The sequence below is a fragment of the Leptodactylus fuscus genome, chromosome 2, assembly GCF_031893055.1.
Source record: "Leptodactylus fuscus isolate aLepFus1 chromosome 2, aLepFus1.hap2, whole genome shotgun sequence".
NCBI lineage: Eukaryota > Metazoa > Chordata > Amphibia > Anura > Leptodactylidae > Leptodactylus > Leptodactylus fuscus.
Window position 1 is genome coordinate 137,429,710 of NC_134266.1, and position 25,216 is coordinate 137,454,925.

The 25,216-nt window shown below is 40.5% G+C and overlaps 1 protein-coding gene across 3 annotated transcripts; it reads right to left on the reverse strand.

The window, feature by feature from the left end:
* Positions 1–930: 930 nt before the first annotated feature.
* YARS1 (tyrosyl-tRNA synthetase 1) lies at positions 931–25,001 on the reverse strand. Of its 3 annotated transcripts, none has more exons than XM_075264685.1 (14): positions 24,900–25,001; positions 23,688–23,768; positions 22,321–22,467; positions 22,057–22,232; positions 19,075–19,204; positions 18,918–18,998; positions 9,971–10,063; positions 8,134–8,269; positions 7,963–8,048; positions 7,715–7,850; positions 7,443–7,540; positions 4,837–5,030; positions 1,788–1,929; positions 931–1,239 (listed from the first exon to the last, which is right to left on the reverse strand). In XM_075264685.1, exons 2-14 carry the CDS (start codon positions 23,742–23,744, stop codon positions 1,129–1,131), a joined length of 1,587 nt encoding a protein of 528 aa, XP_075120786.1. In that variant the 5' UTR covers positions 23,745–23,768; positions 24,900–25,001; the 3' UTR covers positions 931–1,128. The 3 variants fall into 3 exon arrangements, with proteins under 3 accessions (XP_075120786.1, XP_075120784.1, XP_075120785.1); XM_075264683.1 differs by having other exon boundaries at positions 23,688–23,782; positions 24,900–24,992; XM_075264684.1 differs by having other exon boundaries at positions 23,688–23,779; positions 24,900–24,986.
* Positions 25,002–25,216: the final 215 nt, after the last annotated feature.

Sequence of the window (25,216 nt, forward strand, 5' to 3'; positions counted from 1 at the left end):
GTTTGCTCATTGGCATATCTTCAAAGGGTAGGTCTATCAATTCCTTAGACTAACTAACTGATTTCTATTACAGATTAGAATACGCACCTTATGATTCAGGGTTTAAGAACACTTACACATTGTAAATATCTTTCAATAAGCAGAGTGGTAATGCAGAGCACACTTGTAATAGCTATGTTTTACTGGGCTAAAGTCTATGAATTTCATTAGACAATCCATTAAGTGCACAATAGTCACGTGCAGTAACATGGAAAACAGGAGACGGACTTCTGACCACTGCTATGCTGGAATGTGACAAGCTAATTACACTATTGATTTCCAGTAGGCGCACAGCGGACATCTCTGGACCTTGCCTCTTATGTTCAGGGACCGTAGAATAATGCTTCCTGGAGGGGACTGGTTAAATACAAATCACCCCACTGCCTTAAAGCCTATCAAACTGCCTTTATTACCAATATACTGTATAAAACACATCTTTAGTTTAAAAAAAAATTGCTCTTTCCAACTTGTCTATCTATAGCTGTGATTCAAAGTAAATCTTCTCGGCACATACAAACACTGTCTTTTTTTGTGGTCTATGAAACAGGAGTTTTTACTTCTATGGGATACTGTATTTAACCTTTACTCTCAGAAGTCATGTTCTCAATCAGCCTTAGGGTCACTTGAAGGATGTCCTGGAAAGTCCACGGAATCAAAGGAGCACAAGGAGGGGCTGCAATACTACTTAATCATATGTTACTCTGTTAGAACAAACTGTTGATTTTGTATAAATATAGACTTTATTAGAGACCAAAATGAGGTTTTGCTTTTAGTTGAAGATAGAATATATATTTGTCATATGCTTTTGATTGGAATTCTGTATAAGCCTTTTATAAATGCAGTTACCAAATTGGTGTTGTTTTCTGAGGATAAATCAGAAATGGAACAAGATTCATTGAGATAAGTTTTATTTGATTTGACAATAAACAATGGTTAAGACCAGGCGGGCGGGAATGATGTGTGCAGGTAAAGCCCTAGTCACATGCACCTATTTTACATAAACAGTAGGACATGTTCAGGTCCGATTCTTCTTCCAGACAAGGGAGTGATGATATCAAGAAGCTACTGGATGGAGTAGAATGTGTGAAATCAGCTAATACTGCCCCCTTGTAGTGTTTTACAGGTCACAGGTCCCATCTTAGTCAGAAATTTATTTTCTTTCCACTGAGCAAACAAATCCTCAGAGATTTTAAAGTCCGCCTGCAGAAACAAAGAGAAAGCCTTAAGACCTCGGAGGGGTTGTCAAACAGTTAAATAAATGTTGACAAATGCTCAGAATGGGTTAAAAATAAATAAAAACCGCAATACTCCCCATCACTTGAAGCCCCCATTCCAACATAGCCCAGGTCCCCCACTGGTCCCTACTTCTTGGTCCTGCTTGTCACACAGAAAACGCCTGCTCAGCCAATCACTGGTCACAGTAGTGATCCAACTGTGTGTCCGGACTGAGCAGGAAGGAGAAACCAAGAACCAGAGACCCAGGAAGTGTTAGAATAGCACCGAATCGGGGGAAAAGGCATTCCTCACATCCCAGTGATGACACTGAGCAGTAAGGCAATATCAGTGCCAAAATTAATGGTACCTATATCTCCAACACTGGGGGAAAATACCGGTAAAGCTGAGTACGTTGAATTCAGTGCAGTGTCGCTTTTCTAGTGGTATATAATACTGCATATGGATTAGGATGTGAAAGGTCCTCTTTAACCAAGGAGCTGATGAAAGAAATAAGGAGTAGCGTGGGAAGTTACCTGCAATTTTTCAAAGACTTTCTTCTTCGGTTTAAGCTCTGCCTCAGGTTCTCCATTCTCATATCCCTCAATATAAACTCGATCTCCAGGAGAACAGTCAGCAGGAGGGTCTAGAGGTTCTACCTGTTTATTTTCTCCATCTCTGTGAGAAACACAAGGAGGAAATGCCTACATGTTAAGACATATACTCTTAGAATTGAGGGAGCAGATTTAGAAGATCATTACAAAGTAGGCTTAGTTCACACGTGAAAAAAGCCTAGCTGATTTTGTCACTGATTTTTCAGCATCGCTTTTTTTGGACACTGTTTTTTGCATTGGACGCTGTTTTTGACACTGTTTTTGACGCTTTTTCAGTCACTGTTTTTTTTAAGCTTTTTTTTTTTGCATTACAAAAAAGTACATGATAAAAAAACCGCTAGCGGTTTCAGTCGCTGTTTTTGCCAAAACAGCTGCAAAAATAAGCGACCAAAAACCGCTAGCGTTTTTTTCAGTGCCCCATAGACTCCTATTCATTTTTTCAGGCGTTAAACGCCTGAAGAAAGGTCATATTGCTTATTTTTCTGCTAGCAAAAAAAGCTAGCAATAAAAAAAGCTAGCAGAAAAAAAAAAAGCTAGCAATTCACATAGGGCTACATTTTATGGAGGCTGATTTGGCCGCGAAATCAGCTGTCAAAATCAGCGTCCATGTCCCCGTGTGAACTAGCCCAGTGCATTTCCACTCACTAAGCAAGGTTCCGAAATATGGGACATTGATACTATCAGATAGGTTCTTCATTCTACAGCGTCACCAGGGCAGGGAGCACCTCTGCCATTACCATGGTGTGGATGTCATACATGCTGTATTAGCTAAAGTCTAATGAGGATGTAACCAAACTTGTACCCAAAACACACTAAATATTTATCCAAGATCTAAACACAGCGAATCATTTTTATTTCTAGATTACATTTGCACAGTTTATTTTCTTAAAGCAAACCATATACAGTTGTGATAAAAAGATTACATACCTCAGCAGATTTTTTTTGGCTTTATTTCAGAGAATATGGATGATAACCCACAACCTTTTTCTCCATTCATGGTTAGTGGTTGGATGAAGCCATTTATTGTCAAACTTCTGTGTTTTCTCTTGTTAAATCATAATGATAACCAAAAACATCAAAATGACCCGGTTCAAAAGTTCACATACCCCAGTTCTTCATACCGTGTATTGCCCCCTCTAACATCAGTGACAGCTTGACGTCTTTTATGGTAGTTGTGGATGAGGCTCTTTATTTTCGCAGATGGTAAAACTGCCCATTCTTTTTGTTCCTGTAAATTCCCAGGCTGTCTTGCAAGTTCCTGAGCCTTTGAAGTTCACACATCCCCCACATCATCAGTGATCCACCTCTGTGCTTTACAGTAGTGTCCGAGTAAGTTGTCAGAGTTGTCAGTTATCTTACCCCAGGACCGACCAGGTAGATTGCATAGTCAGACACTCACAGATACACATTAGCTAATACTTCTGTCTCCGGACAGACCTCTGTGAAGTTCCGCCCAGAATCAGTTTATTTTATAGTAGTCACAATACAAAGCACATCCATGAAATTATGACTAGTAGCTGGCATAAAACTAACCTCACAAATAACATTTCTGAACAATAAGTTAGAAAATATAGGGTATTTCCAACATTGCCTTTGTCCCAGAATTCTTTCGTAAAACCCCATTCTCCCTTTCCGTGAAATCTCACCGCAGACTCATCTGCTTGTTGTATTAAAATGATAAACAAGTGACACAACTTTTCCTGACCAAAATATAGCTAAAGGTTACTAGATTAAAAACAACATATTGGGTACAGCAACTTCATAGAGTACAAAAGTTCATATATGGGTGAATGCTGTATAACTGTAGAATAAGAATAAAATGGATACAAGATTGCTCAAAGCCTTGGCCTTATTTTCATATAGTATTTAGTAATTTCATAATAATATAAAATTACTGTAACAATAGGATTGGTGTTCCTTTCATCATAAGCCTTGCTGACTCCTCTCCAAATGTATCATTTATGGTTGCGGCAAAAAGTTTGATTTTTGCATCATCACTCCAAATGACTTTGTTCCAGAAGTTTTGAGACTTGTCTCTGTGCTGTTTGGCGTATTGAGGGCAAGATTCTTTGTGGCATTTGCGCAGTAATGGCTTTCTTCCGCCAACTCGACCATGCAGCCCATTTTTCTTCAAGTGCCTCTTTATTTTGCATCTTTTCAGAGACTCCTGTATTTCAGCTGATGTTATGTGCGGGTTTTTCTTTGCATCCTGACAATTTTCTGGGCAGTTGTGGCCATCCATAATCTTGGTTGGTCTACCTGACCGTGGTTTGGTTTTTACAGAGCCCCTGAGTTTCCTTTTCTTACTCACAGTTTGCACACTGCTGATCGGCATTATTAATTCTTTGGATAACTATTTGTATCCCTTTCCTGTTTTATACAGTTCAACTACCTTTTCCTGTAGATCCGTGGACAACTGTGTCAACTTCTGGGCATCAGGCCAAAATCACCAGGGTATGTGAACTTTTGAACTGGGTCATTTTGATGTTTTTGGTTGTCATTATGATTTAAAATGAGGAAACACAGAAGTGTGACAATAAATGGCTTCAACCAACGACTAACCATGAGGGAAGAAAAAGTTTTTGTGTTATCATTCATATTCTCTGAAAAAAGCCAAAAATCCAAATGTATTACACCTGAGTACTCTCATGCATGGCGATTCATTGCTTGGTATCGTTGTGTTGCTGTGTGGCCATAAAGACACATGAGAGCTTCCTCAGGAAGACACAAGTACAACCAGGCAGAAGTTCTCTCCTTCTCTCTTTGCTAAGTGACTAATGTGTTCTGTAAAGTATATTCACCTAACCAGGACTATCAGCGTCATATTACGACTGCAAGCCACCCAAAAAGGCATTGCATACAAGTACAGGATCCAGCCTGAAGCAGATCTCCAATGTGAACCATTAGGTGCAGAATTACTTTTAGTTTGTTTTTTTTTATGCAAAACCTAACAAGCAATTCATGAACTTACATTGATGCACAAAGCAACATTCCTTGAGACTCCACTCCACGCATCTTCTGAGGCTTCAGGTTGCACAGAAGAACAATTGAGCGTCCCAATAACTCTTCTGAGGGCACGTATTTCACTAATCCACTAACCACTGTACGTGGACTGTCTTCACCCACATCCACAGTTTCCACATACAATGTATCTGCATCTGGATGCTGTAAAGGAAAGAAGAGTTTTAATAACTAAAGACTTCAATACCATACACAGCTCTATTGCAGTAGGGCTAAAGGTGTTAGAAATTCATTATGATGATTTCTATCATTTTAGAACAATATATTGAAAGACTTCTCAACGATCACTGCAACAGTCAAATACACTTAAAGTTTGTGGTTGTATGATAACAGTGAAGATTTCACCTCAAAATTTATGCCAAATTTCATAGTGAATCTGCCTTCTGTTGTTTTCAAGGGGGAAGAAACTGTAGGAAGATGCAATTTTTTTAGCGTCCTGCTGATCATTCACAGAACACACACTGTAAGACTACTAAAAGAAAGAAGAAAGCCAAGGGCCGGAAAATAGAGAGGAATCTGAGGCAGAAGTCCAGATCAGATGCCTCTACACCAGGGGTCTCAAACTCGCGGCCCCCCGAACAATTTTGTGCGGCCCGCACAAGCCTAGGGACGCCGGATCCGCATTGAATACATTGCGAATCTCACAATGTATTCAACGCGGATCCGACGTCCCTAGCGTGACTAGCCGATACGTTCCGGCTAGTGGACATATAGGTGCGATGTGATGAAGTCACATCATCACATCTCGCCTACAGGTCTATTAGTGAAACTGCAGAGCGCGGCGGGGGAGCGTTGGATGGTGAGTATAAGTGGGTTTTTTTGTGTGTTAAAGAGGACCTTTCACCATTTTGCCGACAGGCAGTTCTATATACTGCCGGGAAGCTGACAGTGCGCTGAGTTCAGCGCACTGTCGGCTTTCCCGATGTGGGCCCAATGTGAAGAGCTTACGGCCCGGTACCGTAGCTCTTCTATGGTCAGAAGGGAGTTTCTGCCACTCAGTCAGAGACGTCCTTCTTCACAGCACAGCCAATCGCGCTGTGCTGTGAGAGCTGGGAGGAACTCCCCCCTCCCTCCCTGATAATGCTCGTCTATGGACGAGTACTGCGAGCAGAGGGAGGGGGGAGTTCCTCCCGGCTCTCACAGCACAGCACGATTGGCTGTGCTGTGAAGAAGGACGTCTCTGACTGAGTGGCAGAAACTCCCTTCTGACCATAGAAGAGCTACGGTACCGGGCCGTAAGCTCTTCACACTGGGCCCACATCGGGAAAGCCGACAGTGCGCTGAACTCAGCGCACTGTCAGCTTTCCGGCAGTATATAGAACTGCCTGTGGGCAAAATGGTGAAAGGTCCTCTTTAAACATTGAGGTGGAATGAAGGGGCTCATGACACTGGGGGCAGACGAAGGGAGGGGGGAGAACGGCATGACACTGGGGTAGAAATGGAGGGACATGAATCTGGGGGAAGAGATGGGGGGACATGAATCTGGGGGCAGAGATGGAGGGACATGAATCTGGGGGCAGAAATGGGGGGACATGAATCTGGGGGCAGAGATGGAGGGACATGAATCTGGGGGCAGAGATGGAGGGACATGAATCTGGGGGCAGAGATGGGGGAACATGAATCTGGGGGCAGAGATGAGGGGACATGAATCTGGGGGCAGAGATGGGGGGACATGAATCTGGGGGCAGAGATGGGGGGACATGAATCTGGGGGCAGAGATGGGGGGGACATGAAACTGGGGGCAGAGATGGGGGGACATGAAACTGGGGGCAGAGATGGGGGGACATGAAACTGGGGGCAGATGAAGGGTGTATATGTAACTGGGGGAAAGATGGAGGGGGGCATATAGTTTACGGGTGACTGTAGGAGGATTATACAGTGTGGGGGCACATGAAAAATGAATGGGCGGAGTCAACATAAAAGTGTGTGGAGCTAAATTTGCCGCGGTGCGGCCCGCCAACTGGCTGGGATCTTGCTCTGCGGCCCACATGCTGAGTTGAGTTTGAGACCCCTGCTCTACACCTTCCAAATTCCCTGTTCAATACCTTAAATGCCACTTCTTTTGTACCTTACAGAGGGACCTGTCAGCTCTTTTGACATGTCTACTTTTATTCCTTATGAAATAATTATGGAGCATCATGATCTTACCTCAGAACTCTACAATGTATCAATCCTCTATTATTCCTCCTGCAAATGTATTAGGAATAAAATTGACAAGGGGAATAGTAACACCCCGTTGTTAGTGTGTTCCCATATACAGCAATGATTGAACAGCGTTGGTGTATGGAGACATAGCCACTTACAAGAGGAATGCTACTGCCCAGTTATTAATATTAATACATTTCCAGGAGGAATAATAATTTAATGTCAATCTTCAAAATTATTTCATGGGAAAAACAAGTTTTTACTAAAAATAGACATGTCAGAAGAGCTTACAGGTCGTCTTTAATTTAACCTACATTCTTTTTCATGGCTTTTACCATAGAACTAAGGTTTGATTATAGGCGTTGATCTCTACAATTTCACCAGTCACTACAGTAGTGTTAGTATGCCTACCCTGCTCACAGTCAGCACCTTCCCAATTCGGAGGTCCAGCAGAGACGGAATAATTTCTTCTGGGCCAGCATTTTTATTCTGAGCTTTAGGCACATTCTCTGTGGATAGAAAAATACTGACAATAATTTAGGACTCTCCATTGTCTACATTTATAGACCTAGGAGAGAGGTGTGGAGATACTGAGTTGTGGGAAAATTAGTGAGAAAAAAAAAGGATAAAAACACAAAGCAGGTATTAAGGTAAAAATCAAGCAAGAAGGTAGCAGTACTCACTCTGCTTTGTGGGATCGGGATACGCCTCATTACTTAATTTCTTCAGCTCTGGGTTATTGAATCTCTCTCGGATAGGGTCTAGCAATTTATTAAGAGATTTTTCCACTGAGGCTTTTAGATCTCCGGGATGAACATTCTGCAAAAGTCCAAAAATATTTCATGCCCGTCTTACATAAAATACGGTTTTGTCTTTTCACCAGTTGCATTTGTTACCAGCAATTTAGTAAACACTATGCATGCCAAGATACCTGTTCAGCAAAGTCTTTCTCCAATGTCTCAAAGTCTGTGTAGGTTTTATTTCCACCATACTTTTCATCACGAAGAACAACAAACTCTGAACAACAAAAGCAAGTCAGTGATAAGAGCTCTATGGCAGCTCGTAGAAGACAATTCTGCTTCTTAACCATACACTGACTCACCTGACTTTAGAGGGAACAGGACATGTCTGACAAAACTTAATACACCGTTATTCTCTATATTTCCTGGCTCACAAAAAGCTTTCTTCAGCTTCTTCTTCAAATCTGAAGGGGAGTCAAGGAGATCAATTTTTGATTCCTAAAACATTAGGAAAAAGCAGTTCTCATCAGTTTACACACACTGGTGTTAGGTGTACATGATACATCATACAGATATTGTACCCTGTGCAAAACGCAAAAAAAAAAATCAAAATACAAAAACATGATACAACCTCAACATGTGAACACAGCCTGAAAAGCTAAGGAGAGCAACTGAAGGCTACATGCACACGACAAAACATCCATTTTGGGAACAAACACTATGGGTGTATTAGTATGGCATACTTTTTATGGAATAATCATTTTCTATGCCATATGTTTTCTGCATACTGTAAAGAACGTATACTGTTGGTACATGATATCAATTTTTACATTTTTCTGACAAAAAGCAGTAAGGGTGTATTTACTAATTCAGGTTTTCAGATGCAGCATTTGAAGAAAGTGGCGCCTCTCCTGTAAATTCTAACTCCATTTATGAGTCACCCCATTTTTGCTTCATAAAGTGTATCTGAAAACATGAACATGTAAGGACACTAATAAAGATGGACATAAGGACATACATTTTACACACTGAATTCAGGTGTTCCATTCAGGAATATAAAATCCAGGCCCTAGCCCTGTAGTCGCCTTTACAAACATCTATCGAATACGCCATTGTAAAGATCTCACTGAATGCCAGCGTGGTACTGCTAAGGGCTTCCACCATTGCTCCTAGATACTCTTTAAGCAACTGTGAGTGGTATTATTGAAAAGCAAACGCATTTAAGAACCACAGCAATTCATCCACAAAGTGGCCGAACACAGGTATAGTTTGCGAGAGGATAATGTTATAGGGTAGAGGTTATAGGTTGGCCTAGACCCCCTTAGTTTCAGTGGAGGGCAATAATTAATGCTTCGGCATAACAAGATGCACCGGACAAATGCCTACTTTCAACTATGTGGGAACAGTTTGGGGTAGGTCCTTTTCTGTTCCAGTATGACTGAACTCCAATACACAAAGCAAGGTCCATAGCAGTATGGTTGGCAGAGATTGGTGTAAAAGGACATGACTGACCCATCCAGAGCCCCGACTGAAACCCCATACACTACAAAAGCTATAGTGTCTTCCCTGAACAATGGCAGCAGTTTTAGCTGTAGAGACCATTTCCATATTAGTGTTTATGGTTTAGAATAGGTGGTTATAAGCATTCCCGTAGGTGTAATAGGGTAGGGATTCCAATACCTTTGTCCATATAGTGTATATTGTTATTTTGGGGTCTATACAATGGCAGTCATTGGCAACAGGATTCAATTGTATAAGCTTCCTGTAGTATAAATTTTTCACTGTATGCATTAAAAAAAGCATATGTCTCAACCATATGACAAAAACATGAGATGAACATAATCCAGCATGGTATCCATATTAGATTTTATCTTGACTAGTGAGGAAATATTTAACCCCTTAATGTCGCAGGGTAGTTTGTACACTAATGCTCATCTACTTTTTCCATATTTTCCCTCCTCTTCTTCCAAAATTCATTACATTTACATTTTTCTGTGGTCCTAACTACGTGAGGGCTTATTCTTTGTGTGCTGAGTTGTACTTTCATTTGGTTTTTAAATAAATACTACACACACATGTATAGCTATATTGTGCTTGATGGAGGTGCAACAACTGAGATCCAGTCAGGCATGTCAATCCCGGTGCCTACAATAATAAAAATAGCCTAATGCATCAACTGTTTCTATTTCTCGCCAATACCTCTTCGGATGAGCTCATCTTGCTTCCTGTAAGTCCAGGAACCATTGGATTCATCAAATGTATCCGCTTTGTGTAGCCCAGAGCTGGAAGGTACTAGATGAGAGGAAAGAAAATGGACAGTAAGCTCTGAAAGTATAATAGACAGCAAAAAGTAGAGGAACACATTATACACCAATATATTACTTTAGCTTTTACCCATCATCGCATCACTAATAGAGACCCCATGCATATCTGCTTGAAGGTAAGGGGTTAAAGTATGAGTGCAGGACAAATACATGCATTTTAGCACTAAATGACAGACAACTATAGCTGGCATACATTACACACTGAATGTTTGTAAGACGTATAATCCATTCACTATTCGGAAAAGAATATTTGTCTGATAATACGATAATACTTGTAAGTGGCTTCCAGCAAAATCTGAAAATTCATGCCAGACCACTAGCAATAGGCCTCCTTGTTACAAAAAGCTGCAGCGTTTCACATAAAACAGTTTAAGGCTGTATTCATACAGAGTAACGCCAGGCGTTTTTTGTGTGTTTTTTGCACATAGCGCCGCGTAGCGCCGCGTATACGCCGCGTTAACGCCGCGCTATTTAGCGGTGGCGTTGCCCGGCGTTAACGCGGCGTTAACGCGGCGCTACGCGGCGTTAACGCGGCGCTATGTGCAAAAAACACACAAAAAACGCCTGGCGTTACTCTGTGTGAATACAGCCTAAGGCCGGGGCCCATGGGACGGAAACACCACAGGAAAAATTGCGGCGTTTTAAAGTACAGGCAAAGTGGATGGGATTCTAGCGAATCCCATGCCAACTTTACGGTAAAAACCACCATGCAGACACGCTGTGGTTTCCAAAACCGGCGAGGTTTTGGAAATAACATTTTGGAAATAACAACAGGTCAATTATACCTACGGAAAAGCCAGCAGTTTCCCCATGGGCAAAACTGCAACAGAAAGTCCGTAGAGGAAAACTCCGTGAACTTTCTGTTTAAAACACTGCGAGAAGAACCGCGATGCGTTCCTGCCGCGGGTTTTCCCGCAGCGCTTTATTGTGGCGGGACGTCCCGTGGGGCTTTAGCCTAAAAATGATCCACTAACAGGGAGAATAGTCATCTGGACCAAGCAAGCATCCCCACACCCAGCTTGGCTACAATGACAGGTCTCTCTGTTTGTTTATAGGGAGAGACTAGCTGTTAAGTTATACGCGGAAAGTTACACAATTTTCTCAAAATGCTGAATATTTTTTAGTTATGCTTTGCCAACTCCACTCTTTCCTATATCTCTGCAATATTAAGCATCTTTACTTTTACTTTGGAAAGCTGAGGAACAACCCATTAACAAACCAGACCTCACTATTGCCCTAATACTATATGTATATGTACTAAATCGTGTGGCATAACAATCCAGTTTTGTTTTTCCAGGATCCCAAGAAAGCTGAGTAGCATACCAGGTAATGCTGTAATATGGACTGTTACATTATAAATGAAATGAAATATAATAATAAATAGCATAATATAAAATAAATCTCCTTCATCCAGAGCTTGCCAAATTTGCCTTTTGGTGGGTAACAAGGCATGTGGAGCTATAAGGGTATGTTTACACAGCGGAAAAGGTGGCGGAAACCTTTTCCGCCTTGTGAACTTTCCACGCGGCATCCCATTCCTGTTTAGGCCCAAATGAATGGGCCTAAACAGGAGTGTGTCTCAAGCCGCGGCTGGATCTGTGGCAAGATAGGTCATGTCACTTCTTTTTTACGCTACTAGCTAGCAGAAAAAAAAAAAGCGAGCAGCTCCCATTGAAGATAATGGGAGCCATTTTTGCAGGCAGATTTTTAGGCGGATTCCGCGTCAAAATCCAGCTACAAAAAACTCAGTGTGGAGAAAACTATAATTATCTGCATAAATCAAGTTCCTTGTCAATTACACCATAACTTGACAGGATTTCAGGGTTCTGAGAAAGCTGGGTAACATACCAGGTAATGTAGTAATAGAGACTGCTAAACACTAACCATAACTAAGTCTCTCTGCTTGCTGCAAATTCATGCTAAATATTGCCAGATTAGCCTTTAGGGGTCTGAGAAATCAGGGTAGCATAGCATGTGGAGCCGTTATAGGGAATACCAAATATTACATTCATCTAAATAAATCTCACTCCTTTCCACATAACTATACCGTATCATGTCAGATGTGCTTTTATAAGACCCAGAAAAGCTGGGTAGCATGCCAGGTAATGCTTTATTAGAGACTGCTGAATACTCAGTATAGTAATAAAATATGATATAAAAGAAATATCCCTCATACTTATACTATCACGAAGGGGTTTGCTGTTTGTCTTGTCTCCTTGCTTGCAAAATTAAATAATGAAAACCAACTTCTGATGACTCCTAGCCTCAGTGGGGAATTTTCTTAACAATCCGCAGGCAAATCCTTCAATGGGATTTTATCTTGTGTCATTATTGTCCGATTACACCCATGTCAGTTTTTTCAAAAGGACAGAAAAAATCCTACATGCAGGACTTTTCTGTCCGTTTGAAAACACAGACAGCAAGTGTCCGTTATTTTTTTTTAACATTCAAGACTATGGGCAACGGACAGTAACTGTCCATTTGTGTCTGTTATGATAGGTGCCCGTTTTTTGGTTTTTTTTAACAGACACCTCCTGAACAGAATCCAACAGTAGTGGGAACCCTACCTTAGCCTTTCAACTGGGAAATATTCCCCCCTTCTTTTATGTAGCGGAGGCCTCCGTGCTATGATATAGCGGCTATATGTGTATATATATATATATATATATATATATATATATATATATATATATATATATATATATATATATATATATATATATATGTATGTGTGTGTGTGTGTGTGTGTGCAGTTTCATCCTTCGTCGCCATTACCCGCTACTAGACATTCAAAGGCTCTTTTACGTTTCTAAGAATTTGTCCTTGAAAAGCAAAATGTAGCCAGGACAGGAATAGCAGATTTCACTGAAGAAAATAAGAAGCTGACAGGACTTTACGGAGAAGAAAAGGAGGGTCTTGCTAAACAGACCGGATACAGACAAAGACAATAAAGCCAACACTTGAGATTTACACGATTTACTTCCAAACGGATTGTAAGTTTTACTGAAACAGAAAAAAGGAGAACACCCCAGCTACTGGAACAGGTATCTGGATTTAACTTTTGGGGTGCTTACATACAATGAGTGTGTAGACTGCCTGACAAGTAAAGGCTGGGTTCCTGAAACGTCAATGTCTCAGCCATTTTATCTTTTTAGAAATAATCACTGTACTGAAATGAAACTTTGTAACGTACGTGACATTGTCATCTCAGATTGCTGCCAGTGAAATGAAACATGTACAATAAAGGAGATCTATCATAATGACCACAAAGGAAAACTGCAGCGTTTTCCTAAGACATCCTTCATTTTCCAAAATACCTCTGAAAAGACGACTAATTTTGGAATTGACTGGGTGTACTAGGAAACTTCTCTAGTTTTCCTTTGTACTGGTCTTGATAAATCGACCCCATTGTAGGAACCCTAACCCTGTCCTGAGTATGTCCAGTTAATACAGGGGAGATCTACAATACAATGAAGGAAGATTTTGCAGCCATGTTGTTTGTCACATTTGTATCAGGTTCTGAGTAAAGCTGTTACTTCAAGGAGTTTGCAGATTTTATTTACTCATTTATTTTCTGTATAGAACTGGAAATTATAGATTTATTGTATGAGGGCTCAATTTTAGAAGGATAACATACTTCATAAAGATACTTGTAATAAATTCGATATGGGGTGGAATTAGAAAACGACTGCAACCGTATCATTTTCTTATGGGTTTTGTTTGCATGGTGTTCACTGTATGGAAAACAATGACTATCTATTTTCTGCAGATTGATTTGATCATGTTACACTGTTGTGGCTCAAATGTGTGGATAAAACTTCAAATTTTATTTGGAATATTTAAAAACACATATATACAAAAATTAGTGATATCACACGCAGGTGAGGAAATAACTCCCTAATAGTATCTTATATACCCAATTTTAAAGAACCAGCAGTTCCTAAACTGATCTGGGCATTAGGGAGTTAAACAGAATGACACAGTTCCCCAGAAGATATATTGATTGTGGGAGTTGTGAAGATAAGGACACTCTGCTAAAATAATCGCATAAGGAAAATGTTTGTTCTCGTACCATGTCAGCCAGTGGGTAGGAAATGTAAAAAAAAACAAAACTTGATAGTCTTCAGTAGTGATACCTTTTTAATGGCTAACTAATAATGACAGATTACAACGTTTCGGAACTCTAGGCTCCTTTCTCAAGTAAATTTAAAACCATTTCTGAAGGATGCATATTTATATACAAAAAGGGCACATAGGGATAGAATTCCAGGAGGAAGGGGGGGGAGGGTTGTTAGTAATTGGTACAATTCAATGTAAACATTCTAGGTTCTTATCAATTCTCAGGGTCTCAGGTCAGTGATTTCTGTAAAAAAAAACATAAAACCATGTGACAGATTTAGCCCCTTCTCCAGTGTTTGAAGCAGGGTCATAAATTTACACTCATAAATCCATCCTTCTTTGTTTGATTTGAAATTTCCTTTTAAAACCAACATTTTCATGTGATCGGTGATATTATGATCCTCATTGCAGAAATGTTTTGACATGGGAAGGTCCAGTCTTTCTTCTATAATTGTATGGCGATGTGAATTCATACGCATTCTAAGCTGCTGTCCGGTCTCTCCAACATACAGATTTTCAGTGGGACAGTTGGTGCACATTATCAAATACACTACATTAGGTGTGTTACAGGTGAACGTACCTGGGATTTTATATTCCCTGTTACAGTTTGGTATCTCTATTTCTAAAATAATCGCAGGCAGTATTGGCCAGATAGTGCGGGAACTACAGATGTAATACTATGTTGACCAGAATATACAACCCCTACTAATGTATAGGAGGGAAGCAGCTGGATACAACTCAATTGTTGCTAAATACTAGCAACAAAAGATTAAACACTGTGATATTTTATAGTGTTACAGTGCTCCTGCCTAATTGAAAGTGTGGCAGTCTTCTGATGCATTTATGACCACTACACCCATAGTTACAAAACATCAAGGGTCAATAGAAACATCCTGATAACAGTGGAATGTAGTCTCTAACAACCTCCGCACCGCAAGACTCTCATATAAGCATGGGAAAAAGAATGTGTTTAAACCCTATGCCAGAGAAATAGGAGCACAGATGGCAGACGTAGCAACTCTCTACGCGTTTCCCCTGGCATTAGACATATACCAGGTTCATCAGGAGAGTACAACTTCATAAGTCAATAGTTATGGACCTTACAGGCTGATCCAACTTTGATGTAATGTCCTTAAAACATGTCAAAATGAGGCTCAGTAGTGTGTGTGGCCTCCACGTTCCTGTATGACCTCCCTACAATGCCTGGGCATGTTCCTGATGAGGTTGCGGATGGTCTCCTGAGGGATCTCCTCCCAGACCTGGACTAAATCCTGGAAGTGTGTGGTGCAACGTTGGTGGATGGAGCGAGACATGATGTCCCAGATGTGCTCAATCGGATTCAGGTCTGGGGAACAGGCGGGCCAGTCCATAGCTTCAATGCCTTCATCTTGCAGGAATTGCTGACACACTCCAGCCACATGAGGTCTGGCATTGTCCTGCATTAAGAGGAACCCAGGGCCAACCACATATGGCCTCACAGTCTGTGGTGCTTTTGGCAGATGCCATAGTCCAGGTCTGGGAGGAGACCCCTCAGGAGACCACCCGAAACCTCATCAGGAGCATCCCCAGGCATTGTAGGGAGGTCATAGAGGCACGTGGAGGCCACACACACTACTGAGCCTCATTTTTTATTTGTGTATTGTGAGCCCCATATAGGGATCACAATGTTAATTTTTTTTTCTATAAATATGTCTTTTGTAGAATGGGAGGAAATCCACGCAATCCACGCAAACACGGAGAGAACATACAAATTCCTTGCAGATGGTGTTCCTAGCGGGATTCAAACCCTGGACTCCAGCGCTACAAGGCTGCAGTGCTAATCACTGAGCCACCATGTTGCCCCATTTTGACATGTTTTAAGGACAATACATCAAAGTTGGATCAGCCTGTAGTGTGTTTTCCCACTTTAATTTTGGGGGTGACTCCAAATCCAGGCCTCCATTAGTTAATAAATTTGATTTCCATTGATTATTTTTGTATGATTTTGTTGTCATCACATTCAACTTTGTACAGAACAAAGTATTCAATGAGAATATCTCATTCATTCAGATTTAGGATGTGTTATTTGAGGGTTCCCTTTATTTTTTGAGCAGTGTAGTATATTTTGTGTGCTGATAAGACAACTAAATAAATAAATGCATAGTATAAGACTAGTACTAAATTGTGATACCCATTGTTCATGGGTTCATTACTGTCTATTGTGAATCCCATTCTCTGCTGTAAGGATTCACAGGCACATAGAATTAAGCAACACTAGTAGGTGAAGACACAAGAAGAAGCTCAATCACTATTGAAATATACTAGCAACCAGACTTTCACACGCACAGTACAACTGATTCTTATAACCTCCAGAAAAATAACCTGTTTCATAAAACCTGTACCGCTGCCAAGTTCCTAGACTGAAATCCTATGTAATTTAAGGAGATTAATGGAAAATAAGGACATAAAGGTCAGTCAATAAGAGAAACAAATCTACCTAATCCACGATGCAGATAATGGAAGGATAATATATACATAAAATGTCATTGCATCCAAGGACTTGGAGGCAGAATGTTAATCTTATAAACATAAAAGGCTTATAAGAAAGGGTATACCGTATGAACTAAATACGGTTCAGCGTACATAACCATTTGAAAATCTGAAAGTAACACTATCATTTTGTGCGGTTTTCAAGTCTAATACAAAAAGTCCAAATACCTATCTTGAATAAATTCATAATACATAACACAGGGTCAGAGCTCTTCAGAGAGATGTAGAGCTCTGAAACAAGCAGAGCTCCAATCCCTGTAAATAAAATGAATAGGCAAGGGATTTGGTGCCTTATTAAAACAACAAATTAATTAAAAACTAAAGAATAGATTAAAGGATTTAAGGATTTTCCACAAATACCTGATCTATCTATCTTTCTTTGTATCTATGTAGTACATACTGTACCAAATGGCTAGAATAAATAACAACAAAAAAAAAAAAAAAAAAAATCAAATAAGCCAAAATAAGTCTGTATTACGCCTGCAAACACCTTTCTGTAAGCAGGTCTAAGGACTCAAACTAGCAAAACCGTGGGGATCTATGATGATGTAAGTTCCTCTCTAATGGTCTCTAAAGGCTTATCAAATTTTTATAAGGAGGGATCTGCAGAACTGGCTGAACAGATAGAAAAGCCCACCAAGTATTAACTACTTGCAGCCTCATGACCTACTATCACGTAAGGGGCAGCTGCCTGTTCTTGTAAATTGACGTAATAGTTTGTGGGGCTGGGAGATTATGACCTAAATCGAGATGAGACCGGCCCCCTACACATACCCATGATAATACACAGTGTGTTCACAGGGCAACAGAAAATAATGGGTGTGAGCGCTAGCCGTGAAAAGCAGAAGTAGCACAATGACAAAGCCTATTTGTGTGCATGGAGCCTTAGGGGATAATAAGACGTTAACAAAACTTCGTTACATTTGAACTAATTACAGTAGAACAAACGGAGAGTAGACATCTGAGAAAAAGAACACAGGCAACAAGGCAATACTATCACTGTAATAAATGCCACTTTTACTCACATATACCTGCTGCTTACACTAGGCAGTTAATACCGGAGTAAGACAAGAAATATACTAGCCATCCATCAAATTAAAAATTATTTTATTTATTTAATTCAGATATCCTATCCTATCCTACTAATCCTATCCTTCCTATCTTATCCTACTAATATATATACTAACTATACTAATATTATACTATACTAATACTTACTTACTATACTATACTAATACTAACTATACTAATACTATACTAACTAATATATATAATAAAGTTTGGATGTTTGTTACTCGATCATGCAACGGCTGAACGGATTTGGATGAAAGTTGGAACACAGATAGTTTGTAACCTCGATTAGCACATAGGCTACTTTTAATCCCGGTAAATGAAATGGCTTCATGACTGTTACGAATTTATGTTCACATACTATATTACACTGCTCTTGCAGCAGCTTATCTCAGGTTCTGATAAAGCCAACAGACTTCTCCTGAAGCAGAGCTCAGGCGGATCATCCACGCCAACAACACACTCAATATATGGCATCCCAGCGAAGCCTGACCCTCTGGAATTTCCACTAAAGAAGTATATAAATTTTTCATGTGGAAATAAGCAATAAGTAGCAATTTCTGGTTCCTTTCAACTCAATGACTTATTTGTGAAGCTACCCTCACATATGTGCACAGGTCTTAGTAATTCGGGTCTGCCGGAGGACCCAAAAGTAAGAGAGCCGGACCACTAAAACAGTGGTTACACATGGATGCCATAGACTGCATCAAATGAACCCCCTCCTGCTGCCATTCTGTAGATGTACACCCTAGCTGTCCATGTTCAGGTCAGCCAGGACACAGATCAGTCCTCACTTTAATAGCAGATCACACTAAATAGCACACTGCTTATAAAAGAGATCCAGATGACATTGTAAATTCATCCTATTGACTCAGCCATATGACCATTTCAACAATGCGTCCATATGATGAAAAATATGTTACCCCAAATCCATACACATTATCCATTACTACTTTTAGGCTTTTGAATACTGCTCTATTTTCTGTAATCACCTAAACTGAAGGTTTTTTTCACTGATACCTTGCCCATCTAGAGGTCCCATATACCAGCTGATGGGTCCCTTTAAAGTATAACTATACATTAAATTCCAAATTCATTTTTACCTTTTCAGCAAATGTAAAAATTTTCCTCTGATCAACACCTCCAAACTGTGCATCAACTTTAAGGTATTCTTCATCCAGGGCCTAAAATGATCGAAATTAACATTTAAGAATCAGAGCAGGGGACACCTGATCACATTATATCTCACATCACTCTCACCTGTAATCCTGGGTACAGCAGCCCACTGAGCAGCGGATGCTCCACCTGTTTCACCACTTCAGCTCCAGCTTTCTTGGCATCATGCTGAGTAACCACTGAAGACAGCCTGTACACGTCTAATGTGTACTCTCTGTAAGACAGATATTATAGGGGTTATGTAGACACCAGTACATTTCCTGCCTTGGATAAGCTAACTTATATGCCAGTCTTCTGTCGTCCCAGATCTTAAAGGGGTATTCCCACCTCACATACTCATCAGTCTTTACTGCTGTAAAATCTTCTTTCTTCCTGGTTTCTTGCATCATTTGGTGGGCGGGGTTTCACATGCAACCTGCCGTTTAGGTCCACCCCCAAATTCACGTGTAGCTCCGCCCACCCATATTGGACTATGAAGTACAGGCAGCAGCAACTCCATTCTGTGTTACATACAGAGACTGCCTGTCTCTGCCATAATGAACACAATTGAATTAGCTAGCCTGATAACTGGGAGAATAGAAGAAATTAAAGCAGCTCCTCTCCTCTATCTGAGTGCAGGACCTATGTCACGTGGTGTAGATACAGGAATAGCTAGATACACAGGCTCGCTCCCTGCACCTAGCCCCTCCTCCCTCCCCCCTGAGAGCAGGCAGATACATCACTTGACTCATGAGCAGCTAAGTCAGGGCTATGTCCACAAAGAATTGAATAAAGTAAGATAGTTGACAAACAAAGCAGTTTTGCTGAAGCAGTGTATTTAGGAAAAGTCTTACATCCACATTAACAAGCAGTATAGATAGGATCCTTGTGATGGGACAACCCCTTTAAGAGTTTGGAGTGGAATGACTGCCCTGCTGAAGCTCCAACTCTTTCCAGAGCAATAAGTACTATTAGTTTTGGTACCTTATATGCTATTTAAACTCTTATTTTTATTTTTTCATATCCAGGAGAATATAAACAAAATAGGAGGAAAATAGGATCTGTTTTTCACTTTTCTTTTTTTATTTAATAACACAAAGTGCTACTAAAAAACTTTATAAAACAGTTTTTCCTCTCCGTTATGGTAATTTTTATTTTGTATGGTGTCGTCAGGGGTGGGGCTATAACCTTTAACAACAGCGTTTTATTGGTGTATTATTTTATTTATTTTTTTATTTATTTTATTTACATTTTTTTAACTTTTTTTTTATTATTATTACTTTTTTTTTTTTTTTTTTTTTACTTTGTGTCCCCATAAGGTCATAACAGACACAGTCTGATCACTGTTTTTTTTTTGTATTATAGACTGATTTCCCCTGCAACTGGGGCTGGTACATTTAGCCCCAGTTGCAGGAGGAATACAGCCTCCTGCACATTTCTATAACGGGGTGTTCACACTACCGTTGGTGACCGTCAGCAGTGTCTGTAGCCATTGTCCGTTACAAGCTTTGACAACAGACACTAGCTGAACCGTCAGAAATCCATTAAGATTTCTATTCATTTCAATGTGATTTTATCTTGTGTCTGTTAGTGTCTGTTTACACCCAAGTGTCTGTTATTTTTTTAACATTGAAGTCTATGGGCAACGGACTTATAACGGATAGTAACTGATAGCCATCAGGCACCTTCATAACGGTATCAGACGGTAGTGTGAACCCTTCCTCATATTAATAGAGCTAATCTGGATCCTGTAGTACCCAGCAGCTCTTGTAAGATGCTGATCCCAGCAGATCACGTGACCGCTCGGTCAGAGGGCGGCCGCATCATGGCGGCGCCCATAGCTGTGTATACATCAAGTGTGATCAATGATCGATCGAGAAGGCAGGAAAGATAATAAACCTTCCCTGCCTTCTCTCTGGGAGCTCCGGCTGAAGTTACAACCGGCTCCCAGTTTCAGCAGCCGCATGATTTCATATTTTGTTTTTATGGCGTTCTCTCTGCATTAAAAAATGACATGACAGCTTTGTCCGATGGGTCAGTACAATTACAGCAATAACATATTTATATCGGTTTTATTATGTTTTAGAACTTTTATAAATAAAACGTCACTGTTTGAAAATGAACAATTTTCATGGGGTCACCGTATTCTGACGCTTGTAACTTTTTTACTGTTTTGTTGACTAAGATATGTCAGGGCTCTTTATATGCAGAACAAGTTGTACTTTTTAAGGGTATCAATGTTTGGTATGTATGACATTTTGATCACTTTTTATTGTTATTTTTTGGGGAAAGTGAAGTGACCAAAATCTAATAATTGGCGCATTGAGGTAAATTTACATGGGGGTACCTAACATGCTTATTTACGTTATGTGATTTTTAATTTTTTTTTTTTACTTGTCCCACAAGGGAACTTTAACCTGGGATCTCAGATTTCCAGTTCAGTTTACTGCAACACATTGTATTGCAGAAAATCACACATAGAGTCCGTATGGGTAATGTGCATATGCAGTCACAAGGCCGTTGCCCAGCCTCCTGGCTGCCATGGCAACGTCTCGTTTCCCAGATGCAATAGGTGGCGATCTTGCCCCTGGACCCCCTCAATGTCATGATTGCTATTGATCACAGCATCCAGGGGGTTAATTTGCCAGAGTCCAAGCAGCTGGTCCCAGGCTGAGTGTATAACACAGCCGATTTCCGGAAGTAATGCTGCAATCACAGTTCCTGTGGCGGCAGCATTTTAGTGCCATACTATTACGGTGCTGAATGTTAAATACATTCTAAGCAAGATGTAACAGTAACGCGAAGAGCTGGAAGTGGTTAAAAGAATATTCCATTGTCTGCAAATTATTGTTTGTAAACTTAAGAAATTTCAACCATTAGCAAATATCTCAGGTTCGTTATTGCAATCTGTTATTATCTAGATACATCTTTAATAAATGGATGAGGAGTAGCCAAGAATATCAATCAAAAATGAATGAAAGACAGGGAAGGAGAATGTTGCCTAGTATTGGCTAAAGATGGAATTTTCCAGGAATGCACTGGTCATTATGATAGTATATGGATTGAGTCATCTTGCACAACACATACTTGCTAAGCTGGTATTCAGTCCCTCTAACAAAGCGCAGTCTTTCCAATGGCACTCCAATACTCTGTAGCATGGCTTTGATCACATGTTCATAATAGCGGGTACGAAGCTCCAGTAGTTCCCAGGGTGCTTTCATATTATCTAGATAGGCATGGAGGTCTGCAAACAAGATGGTTACCTAAAGGAAAAACAATATATAGATATTTTATACGTCCTATTGTCTTTAATTATCATTTGCTTTTTCCGCCAGTAAAGTCAGTACGTACCTCACACCCAGCCTTTAAGAAGTCAGCGATTTTAGACATTGGTACAAAATAAGCTACATGAGGTTTTCCTGTAGTGGCTGTGCCCCAGTATATTTTAAGCTCTCGCTCCTTCAGGATTTCTTTCAGCTTGTCCTCACCAAGAACCTCCTATAAACAAAAAGATTGCACAAATTAAATTGCATAAATTTCAGGAAAGCAAAAAAAGGTCACTATAAATATTTGATTCGGAGCAACGTTATGTATAAGAATCACTTAGGACTAAGACCCCATGTAGCGAGCTGCAGCCAAAAAACGCTGTGTTTTTTTCCTGTTACGTTTTCTACAGAAAGTCCGAAGCGTTTTCCTATGCAGGCTTTCTGCACCTAGTATACCTATATGGGAAAGCCAGCGTTTCCATAGGTATAACTGACATATTGCAATTTTTAAATATCCGATACATGGGATGGGATTATCCAGAATCCAATCCACTTTGCAGGTAATATAAAACGCAGCAATTTTTTCTGTGATGTATTTTGCAACGTGGGGCCTAGCCACAAGGGGTTTATGAATATATAAATATATATATATATATATATATATATATATATATATATAAATATATATATATATATATATATATATATATATATAAAGCTAAAGGCAGGATTTAAATGTCCCACCGTTCGAGCATTACAAATATTGCCCCTGCCGTTTTGAAAGTGGTGGTGTCCAATTCAGCATTCACATAACCACTGCAGCCAATGTCTGCTTTCATGTGCCAGTGATACATACATGACCACTGAGATCAATGCCTGACTTCAACGATCACGAGAATAACAAATGGGATGTCTCTCTTCCAGACCGATGTGATCTGGCCATTCAATTTCCTGCATAATTCAAACTTTTGTGGAAGGTTGTACAGGCAAGGGATACACACAAACCAATAAAGAAGTTGTCCAGCGGGACACATTTTTCTCATAAGGATAAAAAAATAAAGAAGTAATACTCAACTCACCAATCCTGAACAGCTCCTATTTGTATGCTTACCAGATAAGTGGAGGTCTCTACTACCTGAACCTGTCCAGACACACAGGAAAAGTTGGCTTCATGCTGCGGCCTATGATTGGCTAAGCAGACTTTTCCTTGCATTTCCTGTGTGTTCAAATTGAACCAGAAAAAAAAAAAAAGAGAGACCAGCAGGGCACCAGTAAGCATCAGAACAAAAGTGGTGGGGAACTGGTGCAAGTATTGCTTCTTTTATTTTTTTATCCCTCTCTGGGTTCTTTGCCAAAAATTCTTCCCTGTAGTGCAAGAAGTAGACTTTTTTTTTTTTTAAAGGAGTTGAATATTTATTTTGTTATTTCTATTATTATGTAAAATGTACTTACCTGCAAGTTGCGCGTTATAAGCTCCAACTTTTCCTCAGGAGTCAGACAATCACCCATTTTGATTTGTTTGTTGTGCCCAATCTAGTACAAGGCTGCTGACATAACAATACAATAACTGTTAGATAAACATCTCCAGATACGTATACAGAGAAAACACAAGCCTACGACATCTACAGTACAGAAAAGGGGTGTTCAGGCTCCAAATGGATTTTTAATATAGATGACCAATCCACAGGGGCATCAGGATGTGATCTGTGGGGGTTCGATTACTGGACTCCCACACAGATCAACTGTTCAGTCTTCCACCAGGCGTTGGAAGCTGCTCTAGGGGATGGAAATCATCCAGGCTGCTCCTATTCAAGAGACAGACCCCACAGATGATATTCTAACCTGTGGATAGGTCGTCAATACAGGAACTCAATTTGGAGCTGCAAACCCCCTTTAATGAAGGCCATCTTATCTTACCACCCACTTATTGGCTACAATGAAAGGATTGTTGATCATAGTTTGTGGCAGGAAAGAAAAACACCTTGGAAGATAATCAGACTCGGGAACTGGGCTACCAGCCATATCACAATTCATTGTACAGGTGTATGACAGTCTAAAGGGGACGCTATAGTTTGTCTACATAGGAGACCCTATGTACTAGATTACAAGACATATGGCAGTGCCTTATAAAATGTGATGGGCCTATAAGACCTCCAATTACCACCTAAGTGAAGGGGGTCATATCTCTGTATACCAGGGCAATACCAGGCAATGTAGAACTCACTGTACAAAGCAGCCAGATGACTCAGTGGATAGGAGACGCCTACCTATATGCAGCCATCTCTACATAACCCAATAAGCTGGAGTCAGGGCAGAGGTCAGGTGTATGGTATAATCTACACAGGGGAGCCAATGTGTACATGGCCCTTGTCTCCAATATACGTATAGACGTGTGCTGTATGAATCTGCCTATCGGTAGTCATTCATTTGTCGTTAGCTGACACCCCACATCTCTGATCACAGGCCTACAGCAGTTGTCAGTGTCACAATGTCTTCCTGTATCCAATAGGTCCATCATATATAGCAGATCAGACAGCGCTCCTACTACACCCCCATAATGGTAGCACCCCATTACCGTATAGTATATACGGTACAGAAGACTACACCGAATCACTCCCTTCTATTAGACCCCTGCCATCCGGATTACCGGAATGAACAGCTTACCGGCACACGTGTTTCTAAGCAAGCCGACAGTTCCTAGTTGCCGCTGGTTGCGTCAGACATCCACATCGATGTGCTCTACACTCCACTAGTCGGGGCTGCTCCCACCCACTGGTGTGATTGTTCAGGTCTAGGCGCAGGCGTGTAGCGGTTACAACACATAAAGTTATGGTGCTGCAGTCAGCTGTAACAAGTCAGTCTACAGAGAGGCACGGTGGGGTGAGAAGTTATGGGGGTTGTGGATCAGGCGGTGTGGTAACTGGGACCCAGGGTTTACTCTCCGCCTGTTGTGTTATCGCCTCTTCTACACGCTGGGCACT

Bases quoted from the DNA above. Each gene is read 5' to 3' on its own strand.
- YARS1 (XM_075264685.1), bottom strand. From the start codon at position 23,744: ATGGGTGATTGTCTGACTCCTGAGGAAAAGTTGGAGCTTATAACGCGC. The intron at 18,999-19,074 runs GTGAGAGTGATG...CGATCATTTTAG, and splicing joins TGCTGTACCCAGGATTACAG to GCCCTGGATGAAGAATACCT. The intron at 7,851-7,962 runs GTATCTTGGCAT...GGACTTTTGCAG, and splicing joins AGAAAGACTTTGCTGAACAG to AATGTTCATCCCGGAGATCT.